Raw genomic sequence first — 26,842 nt, forward strand, 5'->3', positions numbered from 1 at the left:
ATTCTTCTAATCTTCTCAAACCCCACTGCAAACAGCCAAGCCCCAGCATGTTCTCATGTTCCACCACCTGCCCGTTATTCTCCAGCCCCCTGGTCCCAACCCCACACCTACAAGACCTCCTGCTGGCTCAGAGCTGCCCTCCTCCATGGTGATTTGGATCACATGTTATATAAGTGAACCTTAAAGTGCTATGCCAAGCTTGGTGTTTCCACCTGGAGGGCATGTCTGTCACTCACTTCAGAACAGCATGTCAGGGCCTCTCCTCCCCTCTACAATGTGGGCCACATTCACAATCCATAGCTTTGTCTTCATCATCAGTCCTGGGGCTCTTCAGCAAAAAGGGGCTGGAGAAATGCAATCTGGACCCCAAAAAGCAATGGTCCATTGATGGTATGAACTTTCTTGTTCAGATGGCTTACAACAGGCCCGGTTTACCTATAATGGCTGATTTGTTTTGTTTTGAGACAGAGTCTCACTCTATCACCCAGCCTGGAGAGCAGAGGTACTCACTGCAGCCTCTGCCTCCTGGGTTAGTTCAAGTGATTCTCATGCCTCAGCCTCCCAAGTAGCTGGGATTACAGGTGTGCACTACCACGTCCGGCTAATTTTTGTATTTTTAGTAGACAGGGGTTTTGCCGTGTTGGCCAGGCTGGTCTCAAACTCTTGACCTAAAGTGACATACCCGCCTCAGTGGGTGGGCCGAGTGACCTAATCGGGCTCCCAAAGTGCTGGAATTATACGCATGAGCCACCGCGCCTGGCCCTAATGACCGATTTTGGAAAAGGCTTATGGAGGCAAGGGAAAAGAATATGAAGAATTCTCACCCAAATTAAGCAAATCCCTCCTGCTCAGGAGATTTTCCTACAGATTACCACCAGAGGGCTCCCCTGCTCTATGCAGTGCAAGAGAAACCTACTTGCAGGAAAAAGTGGCCTCTGGACACAGTGCAAACCAGCTTTAATAATCAGCTTGTGATCTGATCATGCAAAAAAATAATTGCTGCAACAGGGGAAAATGGGATTTGCAGCTTTCCCTTACGAGTCCACAGCTTCCAGAGAGCAAGCATGTGTCCCTGTGAGCCTTGTTAAGCTTCTTCCTCTTAATGATTGTGGCTGGGGAGTTTCGGTAGTGGGAGAGGAAGGAGGAATATGCCTCCTGGGTCCTACTAAGCATCTCTACCATTGCTGCAAGTTGATGGGGATGAGGAGAGGCATGTCCTTAAAATGGCATCTCCCTCTTCTCCAGAATATGCTATTTTATCTGCCAATGGCTTGATGTTTTGTGATGGTATAGCTCCCCCCCAAAAAAGCACTGTTTAAGCACAGACAGCTCTTTTCACTAAAAAAAAAAAAAAAAAAAAAAAAAAGAGAGAGAGAGAGGGAGAGAACACTACTTGAGTATTTATACTAATAAATAGTTCCTAGGTGGAGGTGGAAAATTCACTGAACCGGAAAGAGATGGGGATTTGTCACGGCAACAACCCCAATTCAGGAAGCCCCCAAACCTGTGAAATTAACCTGTGCTCGCAGCTGTGCTTGCTTACAGAAAGGAAGGCCGGATGCCAGTAACCATGAAGTAACTCAGCAATACTGCCCTGACCTGCATTCTTGCTTCATTACCATGCTAAGACCTCCGCCGAGGGGCCAGAAATGTACCTTGCTAGGCACAAAAAGTGCCAAGTACAAAAGACTGTGCACACTGTAGCGCCTCCTGGAAGAACCCACCTTTTTTCAGGAATTGCGCACCAGTCTCCACCTACCTGCCTTAAGAGCTCTTAACATCCCCCTTTAACCGTCCCCATCCTCCCATCTGTCAAGAAGGTGCTTTGAGTATGAGCTTCCCTTATCCATTTCTTTATTAATAAATAAAATTTCTGCTCTGCTTTACTAAGCTTGGTTTGGTTCTATTGGCCAAAACGGCACCAGGCAGGAAAATGACCCATTAGTGTCAACCAACCTCCCTAGAGAGTGGGTAACAGATTCAGATTGCAGCTCTGCCATCAGCTAGCTGTGCGGCAGTATATAAATGAACCCCCTAATCTCCCACCTCTCCAAACCTCTGCCTTTTCAACTTGAAAATGACAGATAGCAGATGTTTTCTAAGATATCTTGCTGCTTAGATTTTATGGTTCTTAATAACAAACCCACACACACACACACACACACACACACACACACACACACACACAATCTGAGCACCTTCTAGACCCAGGTATTTTGCTAATTGGGGAAGATACAAGATGAGCAAAACCAGATGTGGTTCCTGTTCTTACATAGGCTGGAGGCTGGTGTGAGCAGACACACATTGTCAAATAATCACCTAAGTGAATGTGTAATTCCAAACTGAGGTAAGAGCTATAAAGGGAAGGCACACCATTCCATGAGAGCAAATGATGGTGGAGCCCAGCCTGGTCAAAGTGGTCAGGAAAGCATCCCTGAAGAAATGTGAGCTGAGAGCTGGGACAAGTTGGAACCGAGGAGGAGGAGGCAGGACAGAGTTGCTGCACAGAAAGGCCAGTGTGCCTGGAGCGGATGCAGGGCCAGACCATGCTGGGGCTTGAGGACAAGCTTTTGCATTTATTCAAGGAGCAGTAGCAACTGGAAGTCATTGGAGGTGGCTTAAGTCAAGGGCTATATGATGCAATTTGTGTTTGTGGGGGGTGGGGTTTATGAGATTTTGTGTGGGGAATGGAACTGGAAGGGAGTTAGGGAAGAAGCTAAGAGGCCTTTGGGAAGCTGAGCAGTAATTTAGACAACAGATGATAGAGACTGGATCTGGTCATAGCACTGGAGGTGGGGAGAAATGAGTGAATTCTAAGAATATTTAGGAAGCAAAACTGATGGGAACAGTGGATTGGATATGGAGAGTTGAGGGAAAGAGTGGTTATCAAGGATGGTGTTTAGATTTCTGACTTGCCTAACCAGACATGAGGTTCACTCAGGTGTGAATGTCGGAAAAGAACTAGATTTGGGGGCACATTATCATTTCAGAATAATAAGGAATTTGAAAACCTGAGACATCCAAATGGAAATAACTAATAGGAATTGGATATTTGAGCTTACAGCTCCAAAGAAACTTCTAAGATGACAAGTAGCAATTTAAACCATGAGGCACGGATGAGATTGCCTAAGGAGAGAGTATAGACAAGAAGGCTGAGGACTACACCTTATTCAGACACTTCCAAATATAATGGACAGGAAGAGAAAGAAAGACCTCTAAAGGAGACCAGTAAACAGGAGCCCAAAGTCAGGAAGAAGTAAAGAGAATGTGTTGTCCTGGAAGCCAGTGAAAGAGACCATTTCAAGACCAGAGAATGGTTGATAATGTCACATTATACTGAAAAATCAAGCAAAATGAGGACTGAAAACTGTTTCTTGGATTTGAAGACATAAAGGTCATTTAAGATCTTAGTAAAAGTAACCACCTGGAGTGTGGTTCAGATTGGAAGGAGATGAAGAGTGAGTAGGTGAGGAAATGAGGACAAATTCTGCCATTACTCATATGGGCAACCCATCAGCGCCTAGGTACAGTTCCATGACATCTCTCCCTCCATAATCATGTAGTCTACACACCTCACTCTGCCCACAGCCTCTCCACTGCCCCTCTGATTTCCATCGACCCTTCAGTTTACCCCTTTTCTCCATCCCTCCTCCAGCACAGATGTTATAGTCCCTATGTGAAACACTCCTGCTTTACATTAAAGTCCTTTGGCCTTCTGTCTTTTCTAAATACCCGTGGAGAAATTGCGGGACTCGGGAGCAAGTCTACTCTCTGTTTTCTCCCGCTCGCCCCTAGGGGCTGAGTAGATCAGTGTCATACTGTTTTATAAGTATCTTCGAATTGTTCAACCCTCAACACTGCCTAGTAGACCTGCTATTTTTCTCAAAGGAACTTACATTCTCACACTCAACAATGACTATGTCAAATCTTCTTCATTCTCCTCAAGGATTTAACCCTGCCCTCCCTTCCCCTTACTCTCACAAATCACTTGTCTTTTTTTTTTTTTTTTTTTTTTTTTTTTTTTTTTTTTTTTGAGACAGTCTCACTCTGTCACCCAGGCTGGAATATAGTGGTGTGATCTCAGCTCACTGCAACTTCTGCCTTCCGGGTTCAAGTGATTCTCGTGCCTCAGCCTCCCAAGTAGCTGGGATTACAGGTGCCCACCATCATGCCTGGCTAATAGAAGAGATGGGATTTCCCCATTTTGGCCAGGCTGGGTCTTGAACTCCTGACATCAAGTGATCCACCCACCTTGGCCTCCCAAAGTGCTGGGATTATAGGTGTGAGCAACTGGGCCCAGCCTCACAAATCACTTTCTACAAAATGACCTTACATCATAATTCACTGAAAAGAGGGGAGGGAAGCATAGATGGGAATTCCCTCATCTTCCTGCTAGCAAACCAAAATGTTTGCCTCAATATTTTCTCATTTTCTACCTCTAACCTCCTGTTAAGACAGAGGAGCCATCCTTCCTCCTAACGAGGGCCAGTCCCTCTACCTGAGCTGGCATGTCTCTCCTCTGTCTTCTCCTGTTTAACTGGAGTGTCTATTGACATTCACACTGTTCAAGTCTCTCCCATCTAAAACAAATGGACCATTGAAACCTTTGATTCCCACCCCACTTACCCCCTTCAGTTATCCTCCTCTCTCCTCCACTTCATGGCTGAAATAATACTGGGAAAAGTATATGAAGATAATTACAAAAGCTACTGTTTGCCAGACAGTACATCCTTTGTTCCTTCTATAGCCATAAAACTTCTCCAGTCTCACTCAGCGTGTCCTATAGACACTGTCTTCAGCTGTAACTGTTTAACTCATTATCTTGGTGAATGACTTGACAAACTTTTTTTTTCATAGGAGAGCTTCTCAGCCTGCACACTGAAATCACCTGGGGAGTTTTAAAACCCTAATACCTGCCCACCCACCCTCACAGCATCTTTATTGTAATTGTCTGAGACATGGCTTGGACATTACGACTTGTTAAAACTCCCCAGATGATTCTAATGTGCAGCCAAAATTGAAACCAGTGTAAAGAAACAACTTGTTCCCACCCTATTGTCTGAAAGCATTTAATGAACAGTATTTTGAATACGTTTCTTCCCACAGCCGATGTTTGATCTCAAATTCTCTCATATTCCTCTCATAGAAAACATATCTAGAGTAAATAGGCCCCTCATACATTGCTGGTAGGAATATAACAGTTTGGTGATTTCTTAAAATGTTAAATGAAAGTTTACCATATGACCTAGCAAGAAATTCCACCTCTAGGTATATGCCCAAGAAAAATGAAAACACATGTCCACACATAGACTTGTACAGGAATGTTCAGAGAAGCATTGATCATAATTGCTCCCCCCCAAAAAAATGTCCATCCACAGATGAATGGATAAACAAAATGTGGCATATCCACACAACTAAATGACTAAACAAGTCAATGGAATACTATACAGCAATTTTTTGAAAAGCACTAACACACGCCAAAATGTGGAGGACTGTCAAAAACATGCTGAACTAAAGGAACCACACACAAAAACCCACATATTGCATGATTCCATTTACTTAAAATGTTCAGAAAATGCAAACTTCTAAAGACTACAGAGAATAGTGATTGTCTGAGACTGGGAACAGGAACAAGGATCAACTGTGAGTTGGCATGTGGCATCTTACTGGAGTGATGGAAATGTTCTAAAACTGGATTGTGTTGATAACCACACAGCATGGTAAATTTACTAAAAATCATTAAAGCAAGTGAATTTATAATATGTAAGTTACACCTCCATAAGCTGTTAGAAGAAACCATCACTAGGCTTATGTTTGTATGAGAAGTTAACAGACTATGCATAAATGAGGCTTCTGATGCCTATACCATATGTGGGGCACGTCCCCTCCCAGCCCTCCTGTTTCCTCAGTGAAACACCACAAGAGCAGTGAAGCCTTAGCTGTTTGGTAGCACCAGCTTCGTGTCGTGTACCATCCTGTTTCTCTTTCTTATCCCCCCACCCCCAAGTTTTTACTACCTGTCTTACTCCTTCCTGGTACCTCCCTCATGTTTGCTCTCCAGGTCTTAAACAGCATCCTGTATCCTAGCTTTCAAGGGACAAAGGATCCCTCTGAGGTCCCTTTTATGAGGGGACTAATATTATTCATAAGGGCTCATGATCTAATCATCTCCCAAAGACCCTACCTCCTAATACCATCACAGTGGGGGTTAGGATTTAATATATGAATTTTAAAGGACTTAAATATTCAGTCTATAGTAGTGCCCAATCTCAGTAAATGGCACCACTTTGGCTCAAGGCAAAACACGCAGGAGTCATCTTTTAAGCTCCCCCTGCCTCCCCAACAAGTCCATTGGTCAATTCTAGAAGTCTATTTCCAAAATATATGTTGAACACATCACATTCTTCATCTCCAGCCTCCCTCCTGTAAGCCATATTTCACACAACACAACAGGGTTGGCAGTCTTTTTCTTTAAAAAACCAGATAGACCGGGCACACTAGCTCATGTCTTTAATTCTAGCACTTTGGGAGGCCAAGGCAGGAAGATTGCTTGAGCCTAGGAGTTTCAGACCAGCCTGGGCAACAATGTGAGACTCCCATCTCTACAAAAATTAAAAAGCCAGGTGTGATGGCTGGGACCTGTGGTCCCGGCTACTTAGCAGGATCACTTGAGCCCAGGAGGTCGAGGCTGCAGGGATCACTATTCATGTCACTGCCCTCCAGCCTGGGTGACAGAGCAAGACCCTGTCTCAAAAAATAATAATAATAATAAATTAGACAGTAAATAACTTAGGCTTTGCAGGCCATTTGTTCTGTGTTGCAACTGCTAGCTCTGTCATTGTACAGCAAAAGCAACCCTAAAGAATACTTAAATGAATGGGTGTAACTATGACTAGCCAGATTTACCCGTGGGCCATAGTGTGCTCATCTCTGCAAAAGAGAGATTATGTAACTCCCTGTCTAAGATACTTCAAAGACTTCCTACTCCACTTAGAAGAAAATCCAAATTTCTGACCAGAGCCCCTTGCTCCCTTCCTCCTTTCTACTCTGCTCTAGCTACATTGACCCCTTTCTTTTATTCACACAAAAACTGTGGCCTTTCCCACCCAAAGGCTTTGCATTTGTTGTTCTGTCTACCTGGAGGTTCTTCCTCCAGGTCTCTGCATGGTTCACTCCCCGTTCTCCAGGCTGCAGTAGAATAATGCCTCCCCTCACATCTTGTCTACAAACAGTCCCCTTCCTCTGTTACTCTCTCTCACGCACATGTCATGCTTTGTTTTCCTTAGAGCAGTTATCATAGCCTGAATTTTGCTTTTGTATTTATTTATTCACTCACTGAGTGTCTGCATTCCCAAACTAGAGCTGTAAGAAGGCCGGGGACTGACTTGTGTCCACCGCCAGATCCCTCCTTCCTAGAATCAAATCCCTAAGACTTGTGTATTCTCTTCTTCTTTTGAGGATATTTGCTGAGTGCCTCATATGTACCAGACACTGTGTAGGCTCACAGTTGATAATCAATAAATATTGCTGGAGTGAATTAAGAAGACAATGCAACCATTCCCAGATTCTTTTTATATTAGATAAGTCTCACTGGGGTGTGCATGCAACCATTTTTCCACAAACTTCAGCATTTTTAAAGCAATTCCTTTGACAAAAACTTCCCCAGACCACCAAGGCAAATGAGATATCGTTCCCTTAGTACCTGCTTTTGTCACCCCTGCTTGTGGTTTCCCCTTCAGACCTGTTCTTTTCTATTTTCTCTGGGAAAAAAGTGTTCTCGGTCCCTTAAAAAGAAAAGACACTGTTTTATATAATACCATCAGATATCATGAATAAAAATATAGGCACGCGGCAGCTTTGCACAAAAACACTGTGACCAAATGCTTTTTCAGAGTAAAGCATTGCTGCATTGAGTGGAGATACAGAGATATCAGAATAAGCAATGAAAATAAATGTAGCAGCAACTGGCATCTTGATGCATTCAATGAACAATTGACTTTGGAGAAGAAACAGGGAAGGCATGATATGTAGAAAGATGACATCATCTTTGGAGGGGAGGAGACTCTAAAGAGGTAACTGAGGTAGCATGAGAAGTCCATTTCATCTGTAATGAACCATAGGAACTCTCACTGGGCAGGTGCATCAGGGGACCTGCAAGAAGACCCCACTCATCTCCACTGCTGTGGGGAAAGGCCAGAGCACTGGCTGATGCCACCACAGTCCAGAAAGGCAGAAGCAGGGAAAGAAGCATTCTTCTCAATCTTAATGCAGTAAAATGCCCAAGGTAAAATCTGAAATGAAAGAAAATTTCAACTGTAAACATGACCGTGAAATCTGTATGGACTGGATATCTGTGTCACCCTCCACCCCAAATTCATATGTTGAAGCCCCAACTCCCAGTGTGACTGTGTTTACAGATGGGGCCTTTATGGAGGTAACTAAAGCTAAATGAAATTATAACAGTGAGGTCCTGATCCGATAGGGGTAGTATCTTTATAATAAGAGACAAATAAGAGCTTGTTCTCTCTCTCTCTCTCTCTCTCTCTCTCTCTCTCTCTCTCTCTCTCTCTCTCTCTCTCTCTCTCTCCCTCTGCCATGTGAGGACAGAGAAGGTGGTCTTCTGCAAACCAGAAAGGGAATCCTTGCCAGGAATTGAGTTGGCTGGCACCTTGCTCTGGAATATGTAGCCTCCAGAACTGTAAGAAATAAACTTCTGTTGTTTCAGCCACCCAATCTGTGATATTGTTATGACAGTCCAAGCTAAGACATAATCCTTTGCAAATTATTTTACATTCTTTCACATCTTGTCCCCCAAATACAAACAATCCTTGTGTTTTCCTACTTTGTATGTGTTTCTGGCATTTAATCCTCTTCATTTAGCAAGGAATTTCTGGATTAAAATGAGGAGGAAGAAGAAGATAACCCAACTTCGCTGCCCATTAAATTCCAAGTATTGTACAAGGCAATGTGTACATCATTCCCATCTAATATTCTCACCAATCCTGTGAGGTGGCATCACTTTTATTTCCAAAGATTACATAGCTGTGGAAGAGATCTAATCTATGAACTAAAGTGTGTCTGACTCCAAAATACAAGCTCTTTCTCTCTTCAAATTATTTCTCCTTAAATCTAAATTAAGTGAGAGTCTAATATCCAAAATGAGAGGAGAGTCGGCCTATAAGTCTGTCCAGTTGTAAAAGACTAATATTTAAAAATGAAAAACAAGCCTATTGTTTTTAAAGGCCAGGAGTCCGCTAGTCCAAAAGCTATGAAAAGGAAAGACATGGCTGTCTCTGGGTATGCAGGTTTGGAGCTGACTATGGTGGCTTGGACCCACTTTTATAGAAGAGCAGAGACTCACATCTTTCTCTTTTTGGATTTTTGCATATAGAGCATGGCATGAGGGCAGCCAGCTTCAAGAATCATCTAAGCTCTGATGGTCGTGAGGCTGCCAGATGCTTCAGAAGGCAGAGCGAAGGGTTCCTTGGCTTTCCCTCTTCTTACAAGCTGCTTCATAAAGTCCCCTAAACCTTGTTGGGACTGGTTAGAGGTTGTCAGGGTGTGTCATGATAATTATTTTCCATAGAGATGGGAAGGACACAGTAAGAATGTGAAAGTCAGGCCTAACTGCTTAACCAGCTCTATTCAGGAGAGCTTGCTCATGGGTAGACAATGACTTGGGATCTCGGCTCTCTACTCTGTTCAGCCAAGCTCAGTCTTACTTCCACAGCATGTAGACAAAGGAAGAAGAGAGGGCAAATCTAGAGGTCTGGATTTACCCCTCTGCATCTAGTTACTCCAAAAAAAAAAGCGAATCCTTCCATCAGGCAGTATTTTACATCTTTGGGTCCATAGCTAATGTCACGGATGGAAGAATGAAAACAATGATCTCTGCACTTCTGGCACCTTCCCTTCAGTTCATTTGGAGGACTAGGTGACTTCATGCCCAACAATTAGAGATCTAGGACCAAGCCCTGTGGTGGTTTATAGACTATAATTACAAAGACAGATACTACTGTGGGCTGAAGTAGAGGAATCCTAGAAGAGGACCCTGGAAAATGAATGACATTTGGAAAGGAAATAGATGGAAAGAGGGTAGAGCAGACAGAAAAATGCCCCCCACCAAGATGTGCATAGCATAATTAATCCCTGGAACCTGTGAATATATGACATGGCAATAATGACTTCGAAAATGTGATTAATAATATAGAGACAGGGATATCATGGATAATCCTAGTGGGCACAACAAAGTCACAGTGGTCCCCATAAGAGGAAAGCAGGAGAATCCACCTTAGTAACAAGAGACTTGACGATGGAAGCAAGAGGTTGGTACAAGGAAGGAGCCATGGAAGCTTCTGAAAGCTGAAAAAGGCAAGGGAATGGATTCTCCCCTCAGAGCCTCCAGAAGGAACCAGTCCTGCCAGCTCTTGGCTTTAGCTTAGACTAATTCCAAACTTCTGACCTTCTTAACTATAAGATAATAAGTTTGTGTTGTTTTCAGCCACCAAGTTTGTGGTAATTTTGTTACAGCAGCAAAAGGGAACTAACACAAGGGGAAACATTCAGTTTGGAAAAGCAGAAAATTCAATAAATTCAAATGGCAATGGCTTCTAGGTGATAACAAACCCACAATGCCAGTATTGGGGTTAGGAAGAAGAAAGATGGGTGCAAAGGCTTCCATAACAAAGTACCATGAACCGAGTGGTTTAAACGATAGAACTTTCCCAGGCACGGTTGCTCATGCCTGTAATCCCAGCACTTTGGGAGGCTGAGGCAGGCAGATCACCTGAGGTCAGGAGTTCGATACCAGCCTGGCCTACATGGCAAAACCCTGTCTCTACTAAAACTACCAAAATAAATAAATAAATAAAATAAAATTAGCATGTGCCTCTATTTCCAGCTACTCCAGAGGCTGAGGCACGAGAATTGCTTGAACCCAGGTGACAGAGGTCACAGTGAGTCGAGATCATGCCACTGCACTCCAGCCTGGGCGACAGAACAAGATTGTCTCAATTAAAAAAAAAATAAAATTTTATCTTCTCACAGTTCTGGAGGCTAGAAGTCCAAGATCAAGGTGCCAGCAGGGCCATGCTTCCTCCGAAGGCGCTGGGAAAGGAGCTGTTCCAGGCCTCTCTCCTAGCTTCTGGTTCCTGGGCTTGTGGCAGCAGAACTCCAGTCTTCACGTGTTGTTTTCCTTATGTGCATGTCTCTGTATTTCCAAATTTCCGTTTTTGTATATGAAAGGGGATACTAGTCATAATGGATTAGGGGCGCATGCTACTCCAGTATGACCTTGTCTTAACTTTAATTACATCTACAATGACCCCATTCTTAAATAAGTTCACATTCTGAGGTACTAGGAATTAGGACTTCCACACATGAATTCAGAGGGAGGGCTACAGTGCACAATACAACCCGTAACACGTGGGAAATGGAAATGTGATCTTATCCATGCCAATACCTCCTGTAGCTTCTATAATATGCCAGATGTGGGAGGGTTGCAAAGGAAACAGAAAGAAGGTCACTTCCTTTGAGGAACTGACATTTGTGCTTAGGCCTATGGTAGGTGGGGGAGGTATAAGACTCCACATGATTTCAGGTCTGAGACCAAGGAATTCTTAGGTCACCCAAGTGATGACAAATCCTGTAGCAGGACAAGGCGGAGCAGCACACCTGAAGACTGAGGAAGAGAATCAACAGATTCAGAAAAGAATTGATGACAGTTTGGGGAGCACTTGTAATCGTACACTGCTTAGTTCTGTAAGAGTGCTTAAAGTTTTCTGAAAATCTTGTTCCTAACCATATTTTTATTCTCTAAGCTACTTTAATCAATAAATCCTGTATTGACTACTGAATGTGACATGACCCCTTGGGTTTCCTCACCAATGATACCTTCCGGAAGTGAAAATTTGGAGCAGCACAAAGAGCTGCCTGAGAAAGCAGAACTAGACTCCAGGGAGGTGCATGGGTCAAACACCCTGAGTGAAATAGGAAGCCACAAGAGCAAGGTGAAAGTTTCTTCACAGAACAGGAAGGGCAAAGCAGAAAAACCAAAGAATTAATGGAGATGGAAAGACCAGCAGAAGGGACTCTGAAACCCATGGATAAGCAGGCAGGTGAAAAACAATGAGAAAGCTACTCCCAGAAGTCGTACAACTGATCTCTGCCCAAGCTGGATATTGGTTAGAACTGGGCAGTCTCCTTAAGACGTTTCAAACATGTGCTCTCATCCAGGCACATTGCACCTTCTCAGAGCACAGCCACTCTTGCCAAGCCCCAGCAAGCTTGTCTTTACTACCTCTACCCGTACACTTCCTTGCTGTATCATTTCATTTCTGGGGATTAAGATAAATACTGATTTCTGTCATCTTATCTTAAAAATAAGGTTGATAGCTAGGCAGTTGTTAAATACTTGTTCAGAATACCATGCTATGCAAATGCCCTTGTTACCCAGTACAGGATAACAAGCATTTATTCAACAAATTTTGAGTGCAAACTATGTGTCAGTCACTATTGTAGGCATTGGTGAGGGAAGGGTAACTAAGACAAAACCCACATCCTTCAGGGCTTTACGGACTAGGTGTGGAGCTATAAGGAGAGAGTCAGCCACAAAGCAGGGATGGCAATGGCTACACACACACACAGTATTATATGCATCAGGAAGGGGAAACGCAGCCCAGAATGGAGGGGTAGGGAAAATGCCCTGGAGGTGATGCTGAGACTCTAGCAGCATGAAGTAGATCATTGCTTAACAAACTTTTTCTGTAAAGTGTCAGCTAGTGGATGTTTTTGGCTTTGCAGGTGGTATGGTCTGTCACAACTACTCAACTCTGCCATTGTAGCATAAACAAGGCAGCTGTAGACAATATGCAGATAATCAATTGGAGTGTTCTAATTAAACTTTATTTGTGAGTCCAAAAATTTGTATTTCATATCATTGTTATATGTCATGAAATACTATTTTTAAATTTTTTTCTTATTATTTAAAAATGTAAAAGCCATTCTTACTTTGCAGGCCCTATAAAAGCAGGCAGTGGCCAGCCTGCACCTGTGGGTTGTAGAGTGCTGATCCTTGATCTAGATGAAGTAGGCAAAACATTCCATGCAGGAGGAACCACATACGACACACACGCACACTCAGGGAGGCCAAGCAGATGTTAAGGGTTAATATTTTTTAAAGGCAAAATCATGACTCTTACACAAATATAAAGCAAATATATACCAAAGATTCTATTCAATTTGCTCATTAATGAGAGAAACAGGAGAATGTTATAACCAGTTCAAAGGAGAATTTTTTTAAAAACACACATGTATAGGCCGTCAGAAATGCTGTAATCAATTGGCTGGTATCTGTATCTATCAATATCTATATGGCAATAATGAACTGCATCTCTACAGGACACAATTGGCATTTCCATGGACAAGAATCATTTGTACTGCTATCAGAATTCTAAGAGTACAGAGTTGTAAAGTAGCTCAAACACAGAAATAAACAGGAAAGATATACTATATAAGATACCAAGTAATATTTTTGCTCATTTCAAAGATTTTCACAATTTTTCCTGGCACAGTTCAGCGTGATGGAAGGGAAGGTCCCTGGGAAGACTGATTCTGCCATTTGATACCTGAGATTGGCCCCCAACAACCTAATCTTTACTGCTCTACTTCCCCTGCTTTCTAGCTATTTCAGTTCATCTCGAGGGAATTAAAAGAAATGTTGATATCTGTGTGGTGATGGGCAAGTTACTTAACTTCTTTGTGCCTCAGTTTCCTCATTTATACAATGAGAATAATTTAGTATCTACCTCACAGGTTGATGAGGGGATTAAATTATTTAGTACAACATACTCTCTTACAAAACATTCCCATTTCCCTGGATTCACTGAAATCTTCAAGAGTGCTAGTGTGGCTATGCCACAAAGCTGCCACACCAAACAACAAAACATGGCATCACCATGGGCTGTTGCAGTGAGGTGGCTGTGGACTAATGTGTGGCTTTAGCTGAATCATTTAACTCTCTAGATTTTCGTTTTTTCTCAAGGACAAAGAGAACTGTAATTATCTCTCAAGTCCTAGCTGGGTCTCACACTCTAAGACTGGTTAATTTTTGCTTAGAAATGACACATCTTTTGGCCGGGCGCAGTGGCTCACGCCTGTAATCCCAGCACTTTGAGAGGCTGAGGCGGGTGGATCACGAGGTCAGGAGATTGAGACCATCCTGGCTAACACGGTGAAACCCCGTCTCTACTAAAAAAAAGTACAAAAAAATTAGCCGGGCGCTGTGGCGGGAGCTTGAGTCCCAGCTACTCTGGAGGCTGAGGCAGGAGAATGACGTCAACCCAGGAGGCGGAGCTTGCGGTGAGCCGAGATCGCGCCACTGCACTCCAGCCTGGGAGACAGAGCGAGACTCCAACTCAAAAAAAAAAAAAAAAAAAAAAAAAGAAAAGAAATGACACAGCTTTTACACATTTATCAACAACTGTAAAATGTGGTACATTTTAGCACTTTCCTATAAATGTTGAAATGTATTTTTAGATTCTTATAGGGATTATAAGAATAATCAATGGACCTGAGTCTCCTCTCCTCGTCTCTCCTAAATGCCCTGGGAGCTCCATCCACCTCAGTCTCTGTAATTAGAACACGCCAAGGCAGATTCTGAGGTGGAAGATGCCAGGATAACCTCAGGCCCAGGCCACTGCAGGCTGGATGGGTCTTCCTGTTAGGGGAAGAACTGGGAGAGTTGGTTTTAAGAGAAGCCAAATGGTAAGTCCACTGGGGTTCTCTCCAGGTGCCAATGAGCCCTTTGTCTGTGGTCACTCTGAGGTAATACAAAGGGGGTTGACATGCGTTCTGTCACGGAGGGTTTTGCCACTTCCTCGCTGCCTGAGGGCGTTGTAGGCAGCCCAGGCCCTTCTGTCCTTTCAGAGCTTTGGCAGCGTGTGTCAGCTGCCTCAAGCACTAGGATCTCAGCTTCATTCAGGTTCACTGAATCTAATTAAAGGCTGATTAGCTGTTTCAAGGCCTCCTGTGACTGAGTAATCCTCCACACTTCCTGTCAGGACTTGCAAGCCTCGCTGTGCCCGGTGAAGACTCCTCAGCCTTCATGGAATCCCGACTGTGGGCAAGTCTCTTTAGGAACAGCCTCCTCAGCCCTGCAGTTAGGTGGGCCACCGCGGGGGAAAGACCGGCAAGGCCACAGCGGGAGGAGGCTCAGCTCACTAAGCAGTTCTGGTTGAGATGAGGCTGCGCAAGGAATTTCCTCCGAGGCTGACTTCTGGGGAAATACCTTCTCCTATGGAAGAGATGAAAGTCACCTCTCTCACACTTAACTTTAGTTCAACGGAAGGCATTAACATGTATACTTACAACAAATGAATTCTGATAGGTCAATTATTCCTAATGGAATCTGTTGTTTTTTAAGGTTCTGTGACTAAAGAAACAGAGCTAAAGAAATATAGACTAAAGAAAACCAGAGAATGAGGAGGAGGGATCTGGAAAGATAGTTACCAAAAAATGTGATGCTTTCAGGGATTTTTACTTTCCTTTTCCTTTGAATTTTTATACTGTCTGATTTTGGGTAAATGAGCATGTATTACTTTCCAGGAAAAGCAATAAAGCTATTTTCCTTTTGAAAAAAATATATCAAGACTTTAAGAAGAGTTATACCAAGGGACTGCTTCTGATTAACTGATAAACTGATCTTTTAGTTGCATGGGAAAATTATTTTTCTTGAAAATATATCCTGCCTGACAGCTTCTAACTCTAAACCTAATCCTAAGACGCAAATAGTTAAATCATTCTGAGATGAAAGCAGATATCCCACGACATGGCATCAATTTACAGGCAAACAGCCTACAATAACCTATTCATGATTATTTAAATGGAAATTTTTGGAATTTGAACCATGTAACTTTGATTCTCGTAATAAAACTGGAGACACATATAATGGGAAAAACCCTCAAGATATAGTCAAATTACTCAAGAATGCAACAAGCTTTTAAAATTTACACATCTCAAAAGGCAAAAAAAAACAATAGGAAATTCCAATATTTGAAATAAGTTTAAAAATTATATAAATTTTCATGCCTAGAGTTTATGCTTTGCACAATAATTTAAGAGTCTAAAGGGAAAATAGTATTGGTCTAATAAAACAGATCACAAAACCATCAATTGAACAAACTGAAAAGTCCCTTAATTTCACTCACACTCTTTGCTGAAGTATCTACCTAAAAACCAAATACTGCTCTTTGGTCTCCTACCACCTGGTACTTTGTGGAAGCTATTGGCTTATAAAAATAAAACAAGTTAGTTTAGCAAATATTGACTGCAAGTTTCTTCTATACTTCGTCCTAAAATGGAAAAGACATGTTCCTGCCATCTTGGAGTTTGCTTTCTAGTACATCAGAAGTGAGCAGATGAACCTGATCTATAGGGAACAAAAAAACAGTGGCATCAACTGAAAATAGAGCAATAAATTAAAACACAAATAACAGGTAAGAACCCTTGAAAAATACCATTGAAAAAGCTTAAAGTCCTGTAAGAGTGGTATTTGGTGAATGTTTGTTGAATCTATTTCCTGATTTGTAAATGTTGTCTAAAAATGAGCATCTCATTTTGGCTCAGTTCACAATCATTATTCTTCCATGAGGGTATTTTCCACGAGCTTCTAGAAATCCTAAATGTTTTTTCAAGCTATCAATAAACTTACCCATTGAAACTGCATAGATTTGAAATGGAGATATTAATATACTGAGAAGTGAATAAAACATAAGACTGCTATAGGTTCATTTCTATCCTACAAACCTTCCTTGTAGGAGAATGAAATTTCAAACCACATGGATTCCCAAACCACTCAAACCTGCTGTTCCCACAATGGTTAGTTGTACTTGCCAAATCACAAGGTAAACAGAAATCTACAAGCCATTTAAGATGATCTTGAGCCAGTTAGGACTGGTCAGAGCCTTGAGAACCCAACTGAAACTATTCCACCTGGTCCCCCTGAAAGTAGATTGGGACGGAGTCAGGGGTCTCACATTCCTGAGAAACAAGCCATCTAATTCCGCACATTTTATAGCTGGTAAGTATCAAGCTGTCTGAAAATGACTGCTAAAACATGAACCAGAAAAAAATAATAAAACAGGGAACAAAACGTCTGTGCATTATTCCTGGCTATCAAAATTGTTTTAGAGAAAACAAGAAAAATATTTGCTGTAAAACTAAGCTCTAGTTCCCTCTGTGTGTGTGTAAGTGAAAACTTAAGTGACTTCACAAATCACCTTTCTGACAGGTGTTGGAATACCTCTCATTTTTTTTTCCCCTACTTTTAGATGCCTTGGGGAGAATTTTCTACATAAACTGGCTCTAACTTTCAGGTGTGTCTTCACATGCCCTATTTGCTGCCTGCGCCTCTCCACAAAGACTCCCAAATCCTGGTAAGTCTTGCCTGTCCTCTCCACTAGCAAATTGGCATTTTTATGGATTAAATGAAGGTATTAGAATTTAGGGGGTAAGTGGAATCGGCATAAAGTAAGAAATGGAGCATATTAGCACATAGAATACTATTGTTTTTACAGAATGATAATCCAATGACACTTACATAAAGGTTATTGCAACATAAAACAGTATCCAATGGGAAAATTGATGTTAGTGCATTGTGATACGAAGCCAATAACTTGAGCCTTACTGTACCTTGAAGGAAGCTTCAAATGATATAGTGTTGAAATGTACAACTGTATTGTTTTCAGTGAATCTTTGTTTTTGTTACGGTTATAAAACTTCTGACAACTTATAAAAGTTTTAAATGCATTAGAACTACTCGTATTTTCAAAATATTTTGTTAATGTTCTAGATATGTGTAAATATTGTTTTAAGAAATGTCTGCTATAACTAAAAGAAACAAACTTGGCCGGGCATGGTGGCTCATGCCTGTAATCCCAGCACTCTGGGAGGCCGAGGCAGGCAGATTGAGCTCAGGAGTTCAAGACCAGCCTGAGCCACATGGCGAAACTCCATCTGTACAAAACTTATACAGCCGTAGTGGCACATGCCTGTAATCCCAGCTACTCAGGAGGTTGAGGTGGAAGGACTGCTTAAGCATGAGAGGCTGAGGTTGCAGTGAACCAAGACTGTGCCTCTGTATGACAGCCTGGATGACAGAGCGAGACTGTCTCAAAAAATAAAAAAAAAAAGTAAACTTTATAGTTCTGTATTCTGCATTCCTCACTATGAAATTTAGGCAAAACAGTTGAAATATTTAATGAGTCCTGACATAACATGAATAAAAGACAAAGGAATGTTAAATATAAGATTTCTGAGAACTATCATTTTAAATATAGACCATTTGTGTGCCAGAAAAAGTCTTAAGGACTAATGTAAATATATTTATAATTATCTTCTGTGTTATAAATTACTGTACAATTTGCAGAAGAAACACGCTGTAGTAGAAACAAGAGCGGAATGCATGTCTTTCCTGTGGAGATGCTCTTGTCAAACATGATCCACCTGTGGGCCTAGGAGCTGGCCAACTGGGCACCACCTGCCCCTTTTCTCTTTATCAGTCTCATCCAAATTGTTTTGACAAAAACGAGTCAACTCTTTGCAGCCTTTAAGTGAGAGCAGATGAGGCAAATATAAGTGAACGGTCAGTAAATTAAATCAATTAGCAATGCCAGAAAGTTGTCAGTCTAATATATTTCAGTATTTATTGCTACATTTAATACACTTTAAGACCAGTGTCATCTAGCAGCATTCATTAAACAGTTACCAAAATGCACCCAGTGCCTTTGGAAATACGTTTGTACATATCTCATCCAAAGGAGGGATAATTTTGTTATTAGTCCCGAGCACTTTTACATATATTACTAAAACTCACTGATGAATTTAACAAGAAAAAAGTGTCATGTAGCCCCTGAGAGGCTTCACAATGTCAGCTCTGGTAAACCAACCTGAAAAGCAGTACCAATTAAACTTATAGTTCAGAAAATGTGGTAACCCCATTTTCTGAAATTGTGCTATATGTGCAGCTGTGGGTTTTATAATGACTGGGTAGGTGATTTCAGATAACAGAACTTGCTAGAAGTTGCCAGATTCATTATACTTATCTAGTTGGGAGCTTAGCTCTCCTAAAATGGGAAATAGAAAATGAGGAGGAAGACTAGAGCGATTTTGGGAAATAAGGACTGAAATGATAAGGCCCATAGCTAAGGGCACTGAAGCCACTGAGAAAATTTCTCAAGCTTAGCACTGTTGGTATTTTAGGAAGCTTAATTCTGTGTTGTAGGGCCCAGGACCATCCCATGCATTGTAGAATATTTACTTAGCAGCATCCCTGCCTCTACACACTCAATGCCAGTAGCATCTGTTGTGCCAGAACCCTATTGAGTTAGTAGGGATGGCACCATGTTTGAGAGGCCAAAGGGACTTGGAGCCAATGAACAAGACATAGGGTTTATTGAAGGGAACTTACATACAGGGCAGACCCATGGCTGTATGTCAGGCTGGACTGGAGAACCGCTCCTGCTTGTAAAAAACATACAGTTCATACAGCATTTTCACTGAGCACCCTCCCTCTAACAGCCTCCACCTGGCAACCTTTGTTTACACCAAAACAAAGGGCCTCGATCCCCTGTATCGCCACCTGGCCTGTTCCATGGAATGGGCCAGGGGTTCAGATGTTCCTGATAAGGAATGAATCTTCAGGTTGGCTACTCCCGGATTCCTTAGCTTGGAACTCCAAACACACATTCTTTTTAGACCACAGGTCATTCTCAGGGTCTGCTTAAGTTATTGCTCTCAGGTGTGTCTACCATACAGCATCTTCCTCCCATTATGACAGCCAAAAATGTCTGCAAACATTGCCAAATGTCCTGTACTCACCCCAATACAGCAGCAGGCAGTGTCTTACTACTGAGGAGCCATCAGTCTTTGTGGTGCAAAGACTTGGGAGTTGCTTAGGGCAGTGGTTCTCAAACTTGAGCGTTCATCAGACTCACCTGGTGGGCACGTGGCAGCATGCTGAGCCCCATCCCAGAGTCTGTGCATCAGTAGGTCCCTGGCTGGGCCCTGATCATTGGCATTTCCACGTGATGTTGATGCTGCTCATCTGGTAGGGTGACCAACCGTGTAGGTTTGCCTGGGACTGAGGGAGATTGCAGAACCTGGGGATTTGCAATGAGAAAATCAGAAAAGTCCCGGGCAAACCACGTGAATTGGTAATCTTACTAAGTCCATGGACTACACTTGGAGAACCACTGTTTTAGGAGATAAGGTCAAATGGGCTTGATGAGAAGAATTTAGATTTGAAGGGTGAGAAAAAGGAATCGAAGATAACCCTCAAGTTTCTATTCTGAGACCGTTGGTCCGTGGTTATACAGTGGGTCTCCAATTTTGCTGCCTATTGGAATCACCTGGAATCTTTAAAAATCTGATGCCAGGACCTTACCCCCAGATACTGTGGCGTAATTGGTATGGAATGTGACCCGCGAAGCAGGATTAAAAAAAGAAAAAAGCTGGTGATTTTAATGTGCAGTAAAGTTTGGAAAGCACTGGGTTATGCCCTTCTCCTAGAAGGGAACCCAGGAGCAGAGCAAGAGTGAGGGGCAAATTAATCAGTTTCAGGTGTTGGCAAGCCATCAGTGCTTCTCAACCCTGGCTACATCTCAGAATCCCCTAGGGAGAATTTTATACACATTGACACCTGGGTCGCTCCCCAGAGATTCTTAATTAGTCTGAGCTGGGCCTGAGCACTGGTGTCTTAAAATCTCCTCAGGTACATACAATGATATATTATTCAGTCTCAAAAGGAAAGAAATTCTGACACATCTTACAACATGGATGAACCTTTAGGACATTATGCTAAGTGAAATAGGCCAGTCACAGAAAAGACAAATTTTGTACAATTCTACATATATTAGATACTTAAGTAGTCAAATCCATAGAGACAGAAAGTACAATGGTGGCTGCAGGGGTTGGGGGAGACATGAAGACTTGTTGTTTAATGGATACAAAGTTTCAGCTTTGCAAGATGAAAAGTGTTCTGGAGATTGGTTGCATACAATGTAAATGTAATTAACACTACTGAACTGTACCGGTAAAAATGATTAAGATGGTCAATTTTATGTAGGTGTATTTCTACCACAATTAAAAATAAATATTTCAAAAAGGAAGTCATTAAAAATATCTTCTCAAGTGATTTTCAGTTGCATCCAGGGCTGTGGCCTACTGATCTAATGGAATTATTGGCAAGCTGTGTGATTCTGTCATTTATGTCTTCACATAGCAACTGTGATCATCCTTAACCAATTATCAATAAGGGAATGATATCTCTTCTAGTTCAATTTGGGATCTGCTTCTGACTCCTCCTCCTTTGGGGCAGGTCATTTTTAAACCTGGCTGATGTACATTTGGAAGTCCAGTAGTCTTTGTACCGTGACCTTTATTGTTGCTTGAAGATAATTCCCATATGGACTAAAGAAATTTTCAGCAGTTCATTTTTATCATGGAAATATGGTGAACTGTGATACTAAGGAAGCTTTGTTCCCCAAATGCTCTGCAAAAGGTTCCACTTGTTCTTTTACTCCTGCACTCGGCATTACAGTTCCACCTCCTTTCTTTCTAAATCTGAGTCCTGGGAATTCTGCACTCTGCCTCACTCCCACCTGTCCAGTGTAGAAGAGATTAGCTCATGATTAGTAGCTTGAAACAGTCTTTTGCTTTGGGCTCTGCCCTGTGAATAGGTTCTCCATTGGAGAGAAGCAGGAATGCCATGATATATCCTATGTAGAACTTTACCCTAGCAACTCAGAGCCTAGATCATTATGAGCCCTGAATCATAGGCTGTTCACAGAGATTGTCATCTCACTGACTTCCATCTCTTTGGTTATAGAGAATCATGTTTTCAAACTTTGCTAATAGTGCCCATTCTTATTAAATAAATGACCATGATGCCAATCATTTTGCATTTCCGGACAGAATGAAGCACACGGGCAGTTCTAAATACAGGACAGCATCAGGATTAGAGATTTCATTTTTCAATAGTGTATCTAGGCGGCTGACCAGAAGCCAAACTCCTGACTTGACTGTGAGAAAAAAGCAATAAGAAAGTATCACCTAGAAAAAGTGCCTGTACAAGCGCAGGTGGCCTATGCAGAATGGATCTTCCTACAGCTGCAACCTGGATTCTCCTATAGGTCTTCACAAGGTTTTGTATGAGGCCATTAGCCCAAGACTGCAGACTTTTCTAATGTGTAGAGCTCATTCTGATGGAGCAACTATGGGAGGACTGTTTCTTAGTGAGTCACTTTCTGGCATTGGACTTCCAACGTGAACCCTAGGCTTCATAAAGAGCCTGAACCACAGAATGGGATATTTGCTAAAATCAGGCATTGCAAAACACCCTAAAAAGACTTCATAAGGAGGCTGACAGTTGGGCTTAGGAGGGTGACATTCAAGGCAAAGGAAACAGCATGAGAAGAAGGTTCAGAAAACAGAAACTGGAGTGCTAACGCTGGAGCGCAGGGACTGTGCACATGCAGGGACTGGGAATATGGGAGTAGGAGGATGAAGGATTCACCAGGAAAAGCCTTGAAGGTAGAATGTGAAAAAAATAGTTTCACTTGAAAATACATGAAAGAGGTTTTATATTTCCTCCTATTCAAATAAATTATAATGAGGCTTTTTTGCTTTTTAAACTGACAAATATTTAAAAATAATACTCCATGTTGGTAAGGGCTCATGTTAGCAGTTTTCGCAGGCTGGTTGTAAGAGTGTAAACTGGGACAAAGTTTCTGCATGGTAGTTTGACAGTGACATCAAAAGCTTTATATACACATATACATGTAGTATGTATATGTGTATATATGCGTGTGTGTGTATATATATACAATCTTTGTATATACATGTGGTTATATACACACACACACATATACTCTTTGGCTAATTATTTCTGCTCCATTTACTATATCCTAGTGAATAATTAAGGCTATAAACAAAGATTTAGCAGAAATATTTATAATAGGAAAATAGGAAAAACCAAGTACACATCAACCAATAGAGAATTCATTAAATCAATTCTAGTCTCTACATTCAGAGTAATACTAGGCAGTAATTAAAAATACTGGTGTCCATCTTACAACATAGTGAGGTTCCATGTCTACAAAAAGTAAAAATTAGCTGGGTATGCTGGCACATGCCTATAGTCTCTACTACTGGGGAGGCTGAGGCGGGAGAATCAGCTTGGGTCCAGGAGGCTGAGGCTGCAGTAGGCCACCATTGCATCACTGCACTCCAGCCTGGGCAACAGAGTGAGACACTGTCTAAAAAAATTATGAAGTTTACCTTCTTTTCTCCTGACCCACTGAAGTGCATATATATTCCACTCTGGATCAGAACTCTCTTTAATGGTAACTTGGGGATGGAGGGAGGCCTCTCTCTCAAGGGCCGTGGCCAAATCTACAAAGAAGAAAATCATAAGTTTGCTTTATAGGAGACTCCAGGTGATCTTAATCTTGATAAAACATCACTAATTAAAAATGCATTTGTTAGTACAGAAAGATGCCTGGAATGTATTGATTGAAAGAAGAAAACAGTGTGATATTATTTTTGAAAATTATTTGTGCAAAGAAAAAGTATGGAAGAAAAGGCCCTTGAGAGAGGGGCCTCCCTCCATCCCATGTCTTGCTCTGTTGCCCATGCTGGAGTGCAGTGGAGCAATCATGGCCCACTGTGGGTGGTATTATAGGGGATATTTTTCTTCATTTTTCCTGTCTGAATATTCTACTTTTTCTATAATGAGTATGTATTAACTGTAATTTTTAGAAGAAAAAGTTTTTAAATAAGAATGGGTAAAAAGTAGGTTAAAATTAAAATATGCAAAGGAAATTATATTTGTTTCCTCTTCTTTCCCACAAACAATTGAATTCTGTGATTTTGAAAAATGGCAAAAATTAAGAGCAAACAAATATTTATTAAAATGTTTATGCACTCTTACGTTTTGAGGAACTGGACAGTGAGGATATTTCTTATGTCTAAAACATAAGAACCATTCAATAATTCTGAGCACTTTTACGTAACATGTGATGATGGGAATTGATTGACTTTAACCTTTTTTTAACCCAGTAGAATTGAACTTAATCATCTCCTGACAAAAGAATGCAATTTCAACTGACCCTTTTTTTGCACCTTGGTGAGTATTAGTTGTCAAAATCTATTTTCTGCTTGTATTGTCCTAAAATAAAGTGGAAATAGTTTTTAAACATTTCACTTCTTTCTTCCATAGTGCTGTATACTTGTGTAGCTATTCTGTTGTGTAATTGTGTCAAGCAACTGAAAAATTCCACTCCAACATGTTTGGTATCCACATATTGCTATTTCTGTCACTTTTTAATGGAATGTTATCTTCAGATAAGTAAAGTGAAATATTAAAGAACAGAGAATAATTTCAGAGTCTTAATTTACAAATACAATGCATCTAATTTTTTTAATAGCTATGCTTTCAGTGTAGCACTTGTCCCAGCAATGAGGTCTTGTGAAGAAGTTACAGGCAGAATTCCCTCTTCTAAGTAAGCAGCAGTTCTAAGCTAAAAGGCAAAATTCTCCATGTTCCTGCTGTCTTTAATAAGCTGAGAATAATTTGCATTAATCATATAGAAGATGTTTCCAACAATTACTCTCTTTGATCTGACTTTTCTACATCAAAAACAGGCCTGCCTTTGATTACTGAGTACTAACTAACTTGCTTAGAATCTTCACTTCAAAGATTTACGCTGAATTTCTTCATGACAGCAAACCTTCAGAATCTCACCTTTTTTTTTTTTTCTTTGCAATTTTCCAACCCTGAGGTAATTTTCCAGTTAGATTTGCTGGTAATGGTCCAGATGGTAAGTACTCATTTGTTCTCTGTTGAAAATCCCCTTGGAGAGGTGAGCCACATCCCAGTGGGAACAGAAACATGTCATTCATCTGGAGCCCTCAGTTCATCCTCCACATCCCAGGACTGGGAGGTTTAGATCTGGTCTCATTCAGAAAAATAGTTATTTTAACCTGCACTTGCCTTACATGTTCTCTTTGAAACTAAACCAATATCCAAAATTAGAAGGGACCACTGAGGATCACTCTACCTTCTCCCCATCCTTTATATAGAATACCTTACTCGCATCTTGCAAAAGTTCTAAACCGATCCACAGTTGCTAAGAGAGCCCTCTTCAATTAGGGGACTCCTCTTTCTGGAGAAGGAATTTTCTAAACCAAATTAGCTTGGGCAGAAAAGGCCTCACTGCAATCAATCGTACATTTCTAAATGTAAGCTTGCCCTGACCTAAACCAAATCTCTAGAGTTGCCTGTGGTCAAACTCCCAACCAGGTTAGCCTCATATCATCAACTTGGGAATTTTTCCATTGACAGTTTGAACATAACACTTATATAAATACTGCAGCATATTTAAACACTTAGTTTTGCCTTCTGACTGAGCAATATAAGGAGAAGTAATCATAAAAAGTGCACTGCCCCATAGGTTTTAGGAACTTCACGCAAAGTGCAAACCTTATCTACATGCATTCTTTTTTTTTTTCTTTCTTTCTTAAGACAGAGTTTCATTCTTGTCGCCCAGGCTGGAGTGCAATGGCACGATCTCAGCTCATTGCAACCTCCACCTCCCGGGTTCAAGCAATTCTCCTGCCTCAGCCTCCTGAGTAGCTGGGATTACAGGTGCCCCCACCATGCCCAGCTAATTTTTTGTATTTTTAGTAGAGACAAGGTTTCCTCATGTTGACCAGGCTGGTCTTGAACTCCTGACCTCAGGTGATCCACCCACCTCGGCCTCCCCAATTGCTGGGATTACAGGTGTGAGCCACCATGCCCGGCCACATTCTTGGTATTTTTTCTCACCCATTATGATCTGTGTGAGCATATAAACGTGTGTTTACATCCTCTAAAGCTCTGATGTGAACTCGAAAGTGTGAGAAAGCATCTCATGTGTTTGAGAAAATTATGACAACTTGCAGAAATACTAGAGAAATTATACAGTAACAGTAATTTCTATAAAACAATTCTTTACAGAAAATTTACTGTATATTTTTCTTAAATGACAAGATCTCCTAAATTCATCTTGGAATTTCATAACATTTATAAAATTCATAACATTATATCTTCAGGTTCTATCTTCAGGTTGTGTCATTTTTTAGGAATGTGTTGATTGTCAGAAGACATAAACATGTTTATTTTCTGAATTAATTCCAACACGTTGCTAATGTGATTTGGCATTCGGAAACTTCATCCCAGGAAGGATATTGCTTAGTCTATGTTCAGACATGAAACTTTAACTATTTACATTTCTAGTCACTTTTTGCCAAATATTTTAGACAAGAAGTTCATATTTGCACTTATAATATTACAGGAATAATAGCTCAATTTCCCTAAGTCCTGGAATATATTTTCTGAAAAACATTTCTGTTGAAAACAAGTTTGGCCAAGTCAGGTTATAAAAACATGTTAAATCTCTAAGGCAACAATTCCAATTTTAAAAAAAATCCAGGATGAAATTTGTCTAAAAGAATAAATCCCTGGAAGGGAAGTCTTCTTTTATTCACATGTAACATCAACGGAAATGTTATACCTGATCTTGTCTTTAAAAATCTTTGGTCTATTGGAGTCCAAACTTCTGAATAGCTATTTATCCTAGATACCAATTCTGGAAAATAGAAAAAAACAAAACAAAACAAAAAAAACATGAATGTGGGTTGCTGGGTAAATAAAAGTCCACATTAACCATTTATTATACCACAAAACAGCAAGTGTCCGATGGAGCTAGCTTTCTTCACATAGCTGTCTCAGAGAAAGAGAAAGAAA

At 41.2% G+C, this 26,842-nt stretch overlaps 1 protein-coding gene across 3 annotated transcripts in view; it reads left to right on the forward strand.

Annotated features, from left to right (window-relative positions):
* Positions 1 to 17,376: 17,376 nt before the first annotated feature.
* The window catches only part of LAMB4 (laminin subunit beta 4), a 108,073-nt gene continuing 98,607 nt past the window's right edge, over positions 17,377 to 26,842 (forward strand). For 2 of the 3 annotated variants that reach the window (XM_030932778.1, XM_030932779.1), the window contains exons 1-2: positions 17,377 to 17,432; positions 24,118 to 24,181. In XM_030932778.1, the coding sequence (XP_030788638.1) occupies positions 24,148 to 24,181 (34 nt within the window). In that variant the 5' untranslated portion in view covers positions 17,377 to 17,432; positions 24,118 to 24,147. Of the gene's footprint in view, positions 17,433 to 24,114; positions 24,182 to 26,842 lie in introns of all 3 variants that reach the window. The other variant, XM_030932777.1, reaches the window with a different exon arrangement.

The sequence above is a fragment of the Rhinopithecus roxellana genome, chromosome 6, assembly GCF_007565055.1.
Source record: "Rhinopithecus roxellana isolate Shanxi Qingling chromosome 6, ASM756505v1, whole genome shotgun sequence".
NCBI classification, from domain to species: domain Eukaryota; kingdom Metazoa; phylum Chordata; class Mammalia; order Primates; family Cercopithecidae; genus Rhinopithecus; species Rhinopithecus roxellana.